The sequence below is a fragment of the Ursus arctos genome, unplaced genomic scaffold, assembly GCF_023065955.2.
Source record: "Ursus arctos isolate Adak ecotype North America unplaced genomic scaffold, UrsArc2.0 scaffold_25, whole genome shotgun sequence".
Taxonomy (NCBI): domain Eukaryota; kingdom Metazoa; phylum Chordata; class Mammalia; order Carnivora; family Ursidae; genus Ursus; species Ursus arctos.
In genome coordinates, this window is record NW_026622930.1 from 10,525,715 (window position 1) to 10,541,470 (window position 15,756).

The window sequence follows — 15,756 nt, forward strand, 5'->3', positions numbered from 1 at the left end:
GAGATTTGGTAAATCTGGAATATCCAAATCAATCTTCTTGGAAAAAATGAGCAAAGTTGGAAGAGTCACACTCTCAGACTTCAAGATTTATTATACAGCTACAGTAATCAAGATAGGGTGGTGCCAGCTTAAGGATCAACATATTGATCGATGGAACAGGAAAGAGAGCCTGGAAAGAGATCAACCCTAATACCAGTACTTGATTTTAACAGACAACAAAGTGATCCAGTGGGGAAAGGGAAAGTCATTTTTTTCTTAATGGTGCTGAAATAACTAGGTTTCCACATGGGTAAAAAGGAACTTCAACACACCATACATAAAAATCAATTTGAAATGGATCATATAAATGCTAAACATAAATAAACTTTTAGAGGAAAACACTGGAGAATATCTTCTTGATTCAAGGATGGGGAATGACAGTAGGAAGAAATAGTAATAAATTGTTTACAATTTTAAAACATTATGCGGTGCCTGGGTGGCTCAGTCGGTTAAGCGTCTGCCTTCCACCCACATCATGATCCCAGGGTCCTGGGATCGAGTCCCACATCAGGTTCCCTGCTCAGCGGGGCGCCTGCTTCTCCCTCTCCCTCTGCTCTTCCTTGCCCCTCTTCCCTGCTCATGTGCACCCTCTCTCTCTCTCTCTCTCAAAAAAATAAAATCTTCTAAAAAACTTGTTAAACATTAGATTTCATCTAAACTAAAAATATCTCATCAAAATATATATTAATAAGAGGAACAGGTAAGCCCTACTGGGTAAAAATATTCGCAGGATATATTTAATAAAGGACTGGTATTCAGGCTATATAAAGAAGTCCTGCAACTCAACCCAGTTAAAAATGTGCAAAAGATTTGAACAGACACTTCACAAAAGAAGATTTACAGAGGGTCTTAAAGAGCATGTGAAAAAATACTCAACAGCATTAGTCACCAGGGAAATGCAAATTTAAACTCTCATGAGATACCCACCAGAATGGTTAAAATTAGAGACCAACACCACCAAATCTTGGCAAGGATGTGGAATAACTGAAGTCTCATACATTATTGGTGGGAATGCCAAATGGCACAACCACTTTAAAGAGAAGTTCTGATACTGTCTTACAATATCAAACATGCATCTATCCTGTAATGCCACAATTCCATCCCTCGCTATTTATGTAAGAGAAATAAAAACACTGGCTTACAAATGGACTTGTACAAGAATGGTCGTAACAGCTTTATCTGTAATAGCCCCAAATTAGAAACAATGCAAATGTCCCTCAACAGGAGAATAAATAAACTATGGGATAGTACTCAGCTCGAAAAAAGGAAACAAACTATTGATAACATGCAATAACTTGCATGAATTTCAAAAACATCATGCTTAGTAAAAGAGGTCAGACACCAAGAAGCACATACAGTATCATTCCATTTATATCAATCTCCATGTTAAGAAAGCAAAAATCAGCCTAGTATTTGCCTATGTGGCTGGAGAAGTTGCACGAGGGAACTTTCTGGGGGTGATGGTAATGTTCTATATCTTGACAGGGGTTTAGGTCGTGCAGGGGTACATATCTGTCAAAAATCAGTGCATGTACACGTAAGATATGTGTAGTCTCTAATATGGAAATTATGCATCAAAAGAAAAAAGCCTTAAAATCAAACTTTAGTGAATGATAACTTTGCCAAGAAATACATGAAGTATGCTAATACCTGAAATTTACTTTGAAATGCACCCAAAATTAAAATGGATTGACAGAGAGGCAGAAGGATGGATAGATGGTTGGCTATGTGATAAAGCAAGTAAAATGTTTATTGTAGAATCTAGGTGACAGGTATGTAAGTTTTCACTGTAAGGTGCTTCCAACTTTGCAGTATATTTAATCTTTTATAAAAAAATGTTAGGGAAAAAAGTTTAAAAAAACTTCTATAACTAAATGAGCATTAAAAAAAAGGAACAAATATCCCTATAACCAGAAGTTACAGGAGTGCTGTGACAACAGCGCCACCTTATGTTTGCAGGAAGTGCTACAGTTACGCTGCCACAGACACCTGATCCCTTGGACCTCACAGAAGTACCCCTGTGGCACAAGAAGGCTATACACAGTATCCCTCTTTTACAAATGAGAAAACTAAAGCAGAGAGAGAAATGTGCCCAACGTTCCACCCCGTAGTACCCATTCCTGGGCTCCTCTGGTCCTTTCTCCCCACTGCAGCAGGAGTAACCTTTCTACATGTTACACACACCCCTTGCCACTTAAAAATCCTTCAGCAGCTCCCCACGGCTGCTAGAAAGCCCGAAAGATTTAATATGGTTTATAGGCCCTGTATCATCTAGCAAACCAACCTCACGTCTCTGTGCTCTAGCCACACTGGCCTTTTGGTCATTCCTCCTACACAATCTGTTCTTTACCATCTCAAGACCTGGGCATATGCTTTTTTCCAGAGCTATTTGCATCGTTAAACCCAACTCATTTCTTTCAGATCTTAGTGTAAACATCGCTTCTTAAGGGAAGCCCTTCTGTCCTTGCCCCTTGCTCCCACTACTCAGACTACACCAGATCTGCCGGCTCTCATCCAGGCTTGCCCATCTCAGTAAATGGCACAGCCACCCACCCACCTGTTCAGAACAAAACCTGGGAGTCATTCTTGCCTTCTGTCTTTCTCTCACACCCAACATCCAACCTATCTGCAAATTCTGTTGGCTCGGTTTTAACAATATTTCCTGAATATATCCTTAATGGGACCACTTCTCACTCCCTTAAACCAAGTCTTTATTAATTTGCACCTGCCACTGAAACAGTCCCATGCTGGCTTCCCTGCTTCCGCCCCTGACCTGCTTTCCTGCATGACCTATTTTCAACATAGAAGCTGATGGATCTTTTCAAAACACAAGTGAAGTCATGTCGCTCCTCACTCCCTGCTTCCCTCGGTAAAAGCCCAACTCCTTACAATGACCTCCTGGGCTCTACCTGGCCTACCTCACCCTCACCTTGTCCACGCCTCTCCTACCCTTTTCCCCGCTTCTTCTGCCCCCGCCTGCCTTAGTCTTATTCCCCAAATACCCTGGCACTCTCCTGACTTACACCTTTGCATTTGCTGTTTCCTCTGCCTAGAACGTTCTTTCTATAAATTGCCACATGGATCACTCTCCCCCTTTTTCAGGTTTTGTTCAAATACCACTTCCTCAGAGAGGCTGTCCTTGACCATTATTACATCCAAAATACCACCTCCGGCTGTTCTGTATCTGCTGGACTTCCCTGATTATTTTGCACAGCGTTTAGCACTGAATGATATTAAAGGACATTATCGGTTTTCTTGTTTGTTAATTTGCTTATCGCCTGCCTCCTCAACTGGAATATAAGGTCCAGGAGAGCCCGGACTTGCTGTTTTGTTCATTAGCATCCTCAGTCCCTGGTGCTCACTCCAAAAATACTTGTTGAATAAATGAATGTTATACAGTCTCCCCATACATTGCGTTCATCACTTTAAGCATTGTTTACAATGATAAATGTGTGCAAATATTTTCTTCATGTTGGCTTCCCAGATAGACTGTAGGCCCCATAAGGGCAGGAATCATGTCACTTTTGCCCCCAGTCGAAACCTAAGTACCTAGCACAGTGCCTGCTACAGAGTGGGCCTAAAATAAGTATTTGTTGACTAAAACAAGTGAGTGCATGAAAAAATAAAAAATTTTAAAAAATGAGTGACCGCATGCATGAATGAAAGAATGAACAGAAAATGATCGAATGTTCTCTAGAGCTGCAACTGAACCTAACAACACTCCTTCCACGGTACACACTCTGGTGTTCTAGAAACCGGATGAACATGCACAGGGAACAAAAAGAAAGATTTGGGCCCAGGTTAGGACCTTACCTTTCTGCTTGGTTAGAGAAAGTCGTGCTGGATGCCAATCTAGGAAAAGTAAACAGAGTCGTATGAATATCTTAAGTTTTCACGAAGAAATGCATAAGTCCTGCGGTAGGACCTCTTGTAGCCCCAGTTCCGAGGGGGACACAAGGAAAACCACTGACAATCCCCCTGATTATGGACAGAGGGCCCACTCGGTGATCAGTCTCTGGGGTTCAACCGAGCCCAGTTCCTGAGGTCTACTTTCTACATGAAATCAGATGCTTCCACAGAGACACACACACAGTTAAGCTTGTTTAATATACCCCCCGGCCAACCTATGAACTGGCCGCTGCAGCTGGGCTAGACAGAGAGCAGAACAGCATTTCACCCAGTCCGCCTCTTTACATATGAACTCCACTCAAAATTCATTTCTTTGTATTCCACCTCAGAAACAACCACAAACTGCAAAAGCCTCTGTAAGACAGCAGAATAGGAAATACGGGTATTTGTCAACTAATCTGTCAACAAATTGAGACGACATATTGAGAAATGTATTAAGTAAGCAATATATAACATGTAATCTTTAATAATTATATGGTTCGTACACATGGAAATATTCTATATGTATAGTAAGAAAGAGGATGTCTAACCCTGCTAAATTGGTGGGTTTGGAAAAACATGTCTTGATCAATAAGATATTGGCGAAACAAATAAGGGGAACGCTCAAGTTCATTTACTTAAGACCACAAGAGTGTGCCCAGCCAAGAACGCATTTGCAGCAACCACTAACACGAGATACCATTCCCAGCTGCTTTGCCTAATGACGCTACAATGAATCAATGAGCACTGGCAAATGAAATAAACAGTCGTTAAGGGTGCAGCAAATGCAGTCTTGATGGCTCTATCCACAGAAAGGGGTGGGTAAATTGTAAGAGGGATCTAAGTAGAGAGCAAACTACAAAATCACAGAAAGGCTTGGGTGATAAATGCTGAGCTTACATACGCTTAGAACACCCTGGAAATAGTTCCTGTGGGACTAACATAAATAAACGAAGTGTTCGTAAATCCACATTACCTCATCTGGAACTGAGGCATGCAAGGGAGCCCCGAATCAGGTGACTGCTGAATCCATTTCCTGGTAGGTCTGGTGATCAGGCTTAGGCTGCTAAGGGCTGTGGCAGCCACTTTGAATGCACCCCCCCCAACCCCCCCACCCCGTCTCTTGCCAGTCTAGCCAAAGGCAGGAGAGATTTAAATATGGTGTATGTAAGCAGGTAAAAATGTATCTGCTACTGCTCTGCCTTTGCTTATCTTCAAAGCCGACAAATTTTCATCCTAACAACCGGCAACGCTGAGCACAGTTCATTCTCGCTTACGTTAAACAAAAAGAAAATAAAACTCCTCTATAGATCGACTACAACTTAGATCAGCTCTTTCAAGGAGATGATAACAGATCAGAACAATAATTCTATCTGTCCTAAATCTGAAAAGTATTGGTGGTAAGAATTGTGGCCTTGCATTAATAAAAACTTCCAATTCCACAAGCTGGTCCATTTATTCCATGATTGCTATGATTAGGTTAAAATCAAGGACTTAAATAAAATATTTCGTCTTTTCTTAATTCTCCATCACCCACTGTTCATCACTGCACACTGGCTATTTCTAGGTATTAGAGGTGGAATCTCTAAGGACATACACTCCTAAGGACAATACTGAAAAGTGTGGGGCAAGGGGGCTAAGAGTTGATGGGTTTTTAATGCTTTCCCGTTTGACTTTATTTGGAAATCAGTGTTTCGTCTTAAAAAAAAATCAACTTTTAGCTCGATTACAATTCATTCTCTTTCCCTCCCTCAAAATACCAGGAATTTGCAGAATTCTGGTTTTTTTTCCCTACGTCCTCCATAGAGATCTTCTCCAAGAAACTGTTTCCATCCTGAACTTCCACAGCACTGACCACTCACATTACTCATTACAGGTCTCAATCATGTCGTATCTTCTATGGCTCCTCAGTTATTCCATACTGAGCCACTGAGCTATTCAACAGCTAAGCCACAAGGCACTGCAGAGTAAGAGCTCGGTCTAAAGCCCACAGCCTAAAGTCCCTGGCTCTGTGCTAACACAGACAGGAAACATAGTACATTCATGTGGAATTTCATCCAGTCCTCTCCTATAAATTGTGCATGCCAGGACTATAATTTGTTGCTGAATTTGAACTTTACATATACCCATGAAATACATCACCTTCTATCTAATGTCCTATCCACTAAAAGGAATTTTCTTAACATGAAAATTCTCAGAGTAGCTAAGTTTAATCTCCCCTTATTCCAGCTGAAAGCCCTGTTTCCAAAATATATGCATCCTTCCCTTTTCTGAGTCAGAAGTGTAAAACTATACTCCATCTTCCCCTCCCAGGACAATGCCTCAAGACGGCAAGATGCCCACAGAGCCCATCTTAAGATAAGGAAAGAGAGATAATATCTAAATCTTATCAATAATAATATCTAAAAATAACATCTGAAACTTGTAAACTGTATGACCTGTGCACAGTTCTGAGTACTCCCCCACACATTGGCCCAAGTAGTAATTAAGAGCAACCAATAGTAGAATTTCTTAGAGCAGCGTCCCTTAGCTTCATTCTGACACTGTGAGATGGTGACCCATGACCCAACACAGCTGGGGAATTCAATCTGGAGTTTGGTCCATTCCATTTTTAAAATTAGTTTGAGTTGATCGCACAAATATCTAACATCTATAAGATTACTGAATGTTTTACTTTTGAACTGATAGGTTTTATGTCAAGGTATAGAGGGAATAAGCCTCCTTCGTCCCAAACAGAACTGAAGCAATAGTCACCTTCCCACAGACTGCATTATATCCAGCAACAGCGGGGCTGCCAGGTCTGGGCTTAAGTGAATGAATGTGGAGAGGACCACGATGGCCAGCCCAAGGGTTTCCTCATCATATTCTTCAAGAATGGCCCCACAGTCGTGGCATCTGCGAAGAAAACAGAGGAATTCTGTCCACGAAAGCCAGCAATGGTTTCAAGATATAACAAAGTATATAAAGCCATTTCTCAGGAGTCTTGGAAAAGCCCCCAAAAGGAGGTCAGTGGCCCCATTCTCGTGATACATAATGGACTCCAATGCCACCTTCACCCTAGATACAGAAACAGCACACATGGCAGGGATCAGGAAGGTTCTTTAAATCACTGAAAACATTCAGCTCACAACTGCCTGGCCTCTATGTACATGAATTATTGGTCCCTTTTACAGCGAGCGCCAATAGGACTAACAGTTTGAAGCTTCTGGTTGAGGGATTTTATGCATTTATTGCTAGGATAGTAACTAGATTTTTTTTTTCATTTGTTGAAATTAAACATGAAAAAATGCCTAGACATAAATGGAAGCTTTCCTATGCTCCCGGATTGAACAATGTCCTATTTGTGGGTGAGAGATGGGGTAGTTAAGCCAAGAGAACATTCTAGAAAGCCTGAGGAGTCTGGATCACAGTCTCTGCTCTACCACTTACTCAAATCAGTCTTACGAACTCACCACACCTACTGAGTGTAATAGTTAAAGACACAGTGGCACCTGCCCTAAGTAACTTCCAACTTACTGCTCTTGATAGTAGCTAATATAGGTGCAACTTAATTCATCTCAGCCAAAGCCACAGCCCTTCTATTCAGCCACAGCCGTTCAGCTTTATAAAGTAAAGGGAAAGTCTACTGGGAATAGCGAGTAAACTAGAGCTAAGATCACTATTGAGAACTTTTCATCTGGAAACTTCCTAAATAAATACAAACTCTATATATGAAATTCCTGACAAATTGAGCTTTTTTTAAAAATATAGGATTCACATCTGTAACTAAAAAAGAAGAGAAAAGGCGTGCACACAAAGATTGGGACTTGGAGGAGGACACAAAATGGGGACATTGTACCAAAGGAGGAGCCAAGAAGAGCCCTCCACACACAGCTAGGTGCTCCCTGCGTGGACATTCCACGGCAGCTCTCCAAGGTAGGTTCCTTCGCTTCTTCAGGAATGACCAGCCCCTCGTGCCTCATACTCGTCTCCCTTTATCACAAGCCTCCCCACTGTGTCACCAGGAAGTCTCCTGGCCCAAAGGGACCTCTCCAAACTTGAAAGCCTGCAAGTCTTACTTTATCATACTCAGTACACAAGCACTTGTGTGCCGGGCAATGTATAGGGAGCTTAGGGTATAAAAGACAGAAGAAAGGGTCCCGGTCCCTAAGGAACTCACAGTTTATGGAAGCATCTGTATGTACAAACAATGACACCATTAAAATACAATGTGGTAAGTGGTAGAACAGAAAGAGGTAGTAAATACTATGGAAACTTGGAGAATGGTATGACTAATTCTGCCTTGTGTGTAGTCAGGGAAACTCTGCCCTCAGTTGGGTCCTGAAGCATGGCTAGGATTTCGCCACGTAGACAAAGTATAGAGAGAAGGGCACCTATGAAATCACAGAAGAGAGAACACATCAGGCATGCTCTGGGGAAGGTGAGGGGGCTGGGGCAAGAGCTCCTGGTGAGGAGCGGCAAGGCCATACCTTCACAATCTCAAGGGCCTTTTGTCATAAGCAAAGGCATTTGGACTTTATCCTGTAAGAACTCTGGGGATATGGAAGGCTGACAAACCACGAGGTGACGTAAACAGTTTGAGACTCAGGGAAAGGATCCTGCGGGCAGGATGGGAATCGGAATCAAGTCTCATACTTAGTCCCATCCTCACAACTTGAAGCTTCTAATAATCAGTAAGGGGCTATGATTTGCATTTGTCCAAACTGAGAAAGGACCGTGCCTTGGCATAAACCAAAGGTGGCCATCCAATGATTCAATGTTTCTAAAACAACAAATGCCCACCCGCACTGAGGGCGACGGCCTCTTGACGAACAAGTTATGACTTAAAGCATAACATGCCTCCTCTGATCCTTTCTCCCAACCACGGTGAGCAAATGCTTAAATTCCATAAATCTGGGGAAGAAAAGAACAGTGTGAGCTTACTTGTCTGTCATCACCGTCGGCTGCTCGTCAGTGAATTCTTCGGGGGCTGGCACAAACATACTGACGATGCTGGGTGCGGACAGCAGGCTGGATTTAGTGGCGCCTGGGTAAGCAGCAAGGAGACACCTGGTGAATAAAGGTCTGTTTCTGGGGGCCAGGAAAAGCCCCATCCTCCTCTCATAAACCCTCCCAAGATCACACTCCTGAGATGTGATGGGATCAGCTCAACGGCATTGTGAAAACCCCTCAAGGGTAAAATGAATTCAAGAAAGACTGTGATTTCTGCTTATATGATTTCTAAGAGCTAGACTCCTATCTCTCTCTTTGCTTCTTGACTTCGAAAAAAATTGGAAAAGAGTTCAGTGTGCCAACAGGGGATGAAGACAAAAACAGAAAAAGGGGGAAATCTATTCAAAGTGCACCCTTAAGTGAGTTTACAATCCTTATGTGCTAGGCATACATGCAAGCTGCCCTTACGAACCTATGTTTCTAAAGTCACCAATGCCTACAAACCCTAAAATGCGGCTAATTTGAGAAGGGAATAAGATCCCAGAACTCTACACATTTAAGCAAGGGGAGGGGTTTGAGCTAAGAAATATCAGAACAGCTTTTTACCTTGGAAATTAATATCATAAGCCCCAAAGCAAAAGTCTTCATTTTTCAAACTGAAATATTTATGAATGAAAAATCAAGTGTGTTGAAGGAATCATCCAGTGACTTTAGCCAATCAACATCACAGAGTTTAAAACTTCGGGTTTTGATGCCTTCAGAGAAATCTAAGGCAGGAATCTTGGTGACATGCTCTAACAATGAGTAAATCCAGAGACCCAGGTGATTGCTCTCTACTAAGAAAACCACCAGTGCCAGATAGAGTCAGGAAAGAAGGCAGAAAACCTCAGTGGTCCATTAAAGAGTCTGTTTCTCATCAAGGAACTGGAAATTGAGTGCTGGAAAACAAAACAAAATTGTATGATCTTTCCTTAACTAGAAGAAAGATATGATTCAGAGAACTGGTTTTTAAAAGAAGTAACATGAAAATTTTAGAAACCTAGCAAAGTGGGCAATGTGTTTCACTGTGTGGGAGAAAAAAATGGTTTTGAAGCCTTTAAAGACTCAAGATGCTGCCAGACTGTATACTCCCTTGACTGATCAAAGGCTACGTGTATTTATGAGAAGCAGGAGACCTGCAGACTCAAACAGCAAAGGAGAGTATCTAAAAATATCTTATGTAACTTCCGAAGATCCCAAATGGGTATCTAAATTTTACTGCAACATTTACCAGCTATCTCTGAGTAACAGTCTTTCCCACCTGTACCCCAGTATATCACTAACAAGGATCTCCAATTGTTTCATCCAAATGGTGCTTTGAGTAGAAGCAAACAGTATTTATTACAAGCAGAACTACACTTTGATTAATAATAGAAAAGGCAAGAACTGGGACAAGATAAAAGGAGACATGATTAATTATTAAGCACTAAGGTAAACAGCATGTAGGTGCTTTAAGCAACCAAAAAACAGAAAGTTTAAATCCAATATTCCACATTTCTTGAACACTGACAGACCATGTCTACCGGATGCCAAAATGTCTTGTGCTAAAAGTGGAAAAAGTCAGCCCATAAGATGGTGATATATATATAGTCTTACTAGAAACAAGACATTAAAGGGAAAAAAAAAATTCTTGAGTAAAGTCTTATAGAAGACTATTGCCCATTACTATTAAATAGAATTCACAATTCAATCAAGAAAAGGGAAGGAATCAAAGTCATTTGGGTGGTTTCAAGCCAATAATTACCCACTACAAATGCCAAGAAACAGGTGTTTTTGGACAACAATAGCACCGTGAAGTTGTTTATTCACATGACAACACAAAACACGTCATGCAAGATTTATGGCAAGCATCTATAAACGTTATTGGGTGCTGGCTCCCCCATGGCAACATTCGCTAAACCACTGGATTTCTGAATCAGGCTAATCAGTTGGGAGCAGACTAACGCAGACGAAGAAGGTGGGAAATACAAACGGAAGCTACGGACCTCAGCCACCTTTTGTTCTAGCCGAGTTACGACAAAGTCTGCAGCATTAAAGGCAGTCCTGTCATCCCCCAGCTGTGGGCAATACTTCTGATGGCACCACCACCCCAAGTGTACTCTGTATGGAACCAGGAACAGAAATAAAAGGTTCTTAGAAGCTTGAATAAAGAGGAGACCTCCCCCAAAGTCCAGCTCCAAAGCTGGAGATTTTGACCAAAGCCACTTCGAGAATCTTAGAGATAGGAGGCATTGTAAAGGTTTTGGTTTGTTCAAAGGATACAAGTGCCCATCAGTCCCTTAGTTGCATCAGTGGACTTCTTCAGTTCCCTGTGAATGAGACTTTGTCTTTCTGTCTTTCTTCCCTTTCCCGTATTCCATTTCTGCGGCTACTAACTTAGTCACTGGATCGTGGATAAGCAAGCACCAGCATTGTTTGACCACTGGCTTCTGTTCATAAAAGCTTTTTCCTAGGCCCATAAGTGAGAAGAGTCTCATCATCTACAGGGGTTAAAACTGCTGCTCATTGCCCAATAAACACTAGCAAAAGCTGAAGAAAAATGTCTCCTCATTCCTAAGGAAAATCAGAAGAGTGATATGACCCTAAATAATAAATCTACTTGATTGAGGGAAATAGCTAAGAGAAGCGGTCATAGTTCGTTTCTTGTTTTCTGGGGTTTTTGTTGTTGTTGTTGTTGTTGTTGTTTTTACAAATGATAGATTAAGCTGCTTTCTGCATTAAAAAAGAACAAAAGTAATGATTAACTAGCCAGGAGACGAATTTTGAAAATCTATATTCTGATGATCTTGGCACAGGTTTATTCTCAGCTTACTCCAATGGGCAGCATAATGCCACAAGGCTATTCTGCGCAATTTCAGATTTCAGATTTCAAAGAAGCCATTCATCCATGATTTCAACATTCTAGAATGAACACAGATAAGCTGGACCATGTTTTGGGAAGATATACAATAATATGGACGGGCTGATATGTATTGAGAGGAATATCAAAGGACCTAGGGACATGTGGTCTAGAGAAGACTGAGGGAGTAAGCGATGCCTGGCTATTTTCAAACATCTAAAAAATTATGTGACAGACTAGACTCATTTTAGGTGGCCCCAAACAGAAAGTCACGATAAGAAGAAATTTCTGTCGATAAGGTTCAAAGAGGAGATGTCGTGCGTTCCCAGTCCCTGGAGGTGTTTGAGCAGAGGTTGGATCCACTTCATGGAGCTGCTAAAGAAGAGGTTTCAGCACCCGCTGGGTGACCAGATGACTGACATACACAGTATCTCTCAGCTCGTACAGTCTGAGATTCCACGACTCAACTAACCTCTCATTCTCAACGGCTGTCCCTCCAGGTCAGGGTTTAGGCACATTGGCACGTTGCACTGGCGTTTCCCGGGCTGTATCTGTTCTGTGGATAAACAGAGCATTTCAGTCTTCAATGCAGTCAATTTAGCACAAGTACCAGTACAAAGAATTTAACCAATAACCTTGTGGGGCCATTTTTTTGGGTCATTGTTATTGTTGATTATTAATATGTATAGGAAACAGCCTAGATTTTCGGGTAGGGTTGTCTGGGGTTTCACTACAAACCTGCAATTCAGGTATATGCAATGCAATTAAAAGCAGGAGAGCATCTAAAACTGTCCCAAAAAAAGTCTGGATTCTCTATCTCCCCATCGAAAAAGCTCAAATACCATTATCTCTTGGTATGAAATGAAAAAAACTGAAAGGCTAATGTCACAGCCATGAAATAAATGTTTTATGCAAATCAGTAAATACATAAGCGATCGTCTGGGGCAATGGCCAGAAAGGTCATACAGAAAACATGTGGAACTGGTAGCAAGGAAATGGCAGGTGTCTCGATGAGGGCTGAGGAACAGGGGTGAGGGACAGGGGAAGACACAGAGGAGTGGGGCTTCTGGAACATTTGTTTCCTATGAAAGATGAGACGAGGAAGCAGCCATCAGATGAGCACGGATGGAGAAGAGGCAGATATTTGGTGAGCAAGCAGGTGCATGCTGAGGTGAATCGATCATAACCCATGTTTAGACAGCTTCTGGCAGTGTCCACATGATTAGATTTGTCCCTTTGGAGACCAGTGAGTCACTGAATCGACATATGTGCTATGAAGTGGCATGCCACCTAACACTGACCCATGTATTCATCGACTCTCCTGCGGTCTTAGATTTGGGGAGAACTTTTCGTGGCACGAATCAAAACAAGAGTATTGAGATGAAGCTCTAGTAGGACTTGGTGACTAGAGAACCAACTCGGAGAATGGAAAACAAGCCCAGGAAAACAGGCGAAAGAAATTCAGACAGCATGTAAATGGCAAGTATTGAGAAACCAGAGTGACATGAACGAGACTGAAGTTTGGTTGAATGTGAAAAATTCAGTTAAATGGGTTATTTGGCACCACGTAGATTCCGTTTTTAGATTAAAATCTGGATTGGACACTGAGGTATAGCTGTCTTTTTATAACTCTACTGAGTCAATCAAACTAGGTTGCCATCGTAGTCCGAATCTGAAATGGTTAGCTTAGGCTGAGCTACTTGCTACAGAAAATAGAAGCGTGGTAAAACAATCTTCCAAGCCCCAGGTCAACCTAAGGTGGGCATTTAATTATCAGAGAACTAACCAAACGAAGGCTCCCATTCTCTGTTCCTCACACAGCTTCCTCAGTAAAGAGAGAAACAGAGCCAGTCCTCTTTGGTGTGGACCAAATGACTCCACCCAGACCCAGTCGGCTGTTGAGGCTGGTTATTCTATCTTTCTCCTCGACTCTCTTGCCTGTTGGCTTTTGGCCATTACATTATTCACTACCGCTTATCACCAAACGGAAGACAAAACATGAAACCTTTAAAACGTTAAGAACCCTTATAAAGGCCAGAGAGTTGAAACTATCTGTCAAATGTAGGACTGGGTATTTTTGTGTGGGACTTAATTATCTAGCTCACCTTTTTGGGAAAACAATGGATGGGGGTGGGGGAGATAAGATAAAATGTATGTCAATATTATGGTTTTGAAAAAATAAGTCTGTCGACATTTTGGTTTTGTGGATGTCATAATTCCTGGTCATAAGGAAGGATATTTCAAATAACAATCTCACATAACTATGGCCAGAAAGTACTAACCAAGATACTGAAATAGTCTGATCCAAGTGTTGGCCCCCAGAGCCTGTCACAGTAACAAGCTGTGACATTTTCATAGTGCATGCATGTTGCAAAGCGCTTCTGCATATGTAATCTTGTAACTCAAATGACCCATTTAATTACAAAAGAAAAAACAAACAAGCAAACAAACACGAAAGGCAGGCACTCCAAAGAGCAGGACTGTGGCAGTACTACTGGCTTGGAAAGGAGTACGTGTGCAGAACGTGGGAACAAAGTTCAGAAATGCAGCGTGATCAGGTTTAAAATAAGACCTGTCGTGGCGATCAATTCTTACTTTAAAATTGAGGTTAGATGCGGTTCCACCATATGAGCATGAGGGTGTGCGGGGCAAGCTGGTAACCCTGCTAACTAGAACACAGAGCTCATATTCCCAAACCTACCAGCAGATCATGACGTCACTAAGCTACATTTGTTATTATTAGTATTACTATTAATATGCCCTGATTTGGGGGGTACTTTACAAAACAGAGACTACTGATAATCTGGTGTTTTTGTTTGTTTTGTTTTTTAATTTGCAACATGAAATAATAGTTCCATTCCCTCCTATATGCATTGACATCACTTAACTCCCAGATAGATAAGCTAGTATCTGGAATCTGGGTCTTAGAGGAAAAAGAATTGGACCAGCCTAAATGGACAAACAGGTGGCTCTAGAACACTTGGAAAGTTTAAATAGACTTATTCATTACGTTGGGTTTAAAAAAAAAATTACTTGAACCACAGAACACAAGAGAAAATCTAATCCTTCATTCACACGAGAGCAAAGGGGACACAAAGAAAGTGGCATTTAGCTAATCTGAGAGGTAAAACAAGAAGAAAAAGCTTGACCCACCAGTGTCCCAGTTGCTGATGTTATGGGGGGCGCTAGACTGATGTTCCAGCTGTCGCTTCATTAACTGGCTCATTGTCAGAGCTCCCAAGGATCCCCTTTTCATCTGCCTATACTGAGCTATATGGAGGAAATTAGGACATGATTACTAGGGGGAATAAATTTCCACTGCACACAAAGGCTCTACAAATCCATATAGAATCTTAATTGAACCTTCATTGGCTATTTGTAATTGCTCAGTAAATTGTATGCTCCCGTCCAAGGGAAAACCTAAGGCACACTGCTGTGCTGGGTGCCTTTCTTCCCTCAGTAAAGAATGAGAAGAGTGCCTATGAGCATTTATCTGTACCCTGTAAATATCTACTCCAGTTACAACAATATGATTACTTTTTTATTTATATACCTTGTTCCAAAAAGGATTTAAGGCAGATAATACTACTTTGAATTTATAGCTTAACTTTTTTTAATGGAGTTTGTGCATCCATAGTTTCAGGCTCCATTATATCCCCATGAGGTCCCTGTGTGTGTGTGTGTGTGTATGTGTGTGTGTCTGTGTGTCTGTGTGTGTGCGCGCATATATATTTTGGAGTAAAATGACACATATCGACCCCAATTTTTTGAGAGAGAAACTGAAGCAAATGATACTATGTTACTTGGGACCAACCAGCAAACGAGGTGGTCATAGAACCAGACATGTTGACTCCAAAGTCAATACAATTTTCATCTCTGTGGGAGCCTCTGCCTACTGTTTGGGAAATCTGAATTGAATCACCTTCCACAAGTGTGTTCTAGTACAAATCTTTGTTTTAGAGAGTAGTGGTAACATTTTTATCCTGCAATCAAGAACTGACAAATATCCCACCAATGAA

General features: G+C 41.5%; 1 protein-coding gene across 1 annotated transcript in view; it reads right to left on the minus strand.

The window, feature by feature from the left end:
- Window positions 1-15,756, minus strand: part of UNC79 (unc-79 homolog, NALCN channel complex subunit) — a 212,821-nt gene that overhangs the window by 49,738 nt on the left and 147,327 nt on the right. The window contains exons 34-38 of the mRNA XM_044389950.3: window positions 14,891-15,007; window positions 12,210-12,293; window positions 8,851-8,953; window positions 6,682-6,822; window positions 3,853-3,891 (exon numbers count right to left, since the gene is read on the minus strand). Of these exons, the coding sequence (XP_044245885.2) occupies window positions 3,853-3,891; window positions 6,682-6,822; window positions 8,851-8,953; window positions 12,210-12,293; window positions 14,891-15,007 (484 nt within the window). The remainder of the gene's footprint in view (window positions 1-3,852; window positions 3,892-6,681; window positions 6,823-8,850; window positions 8,954-12,209; window positions 12,294-14,890; window positions 15,008-15,756) is intronic.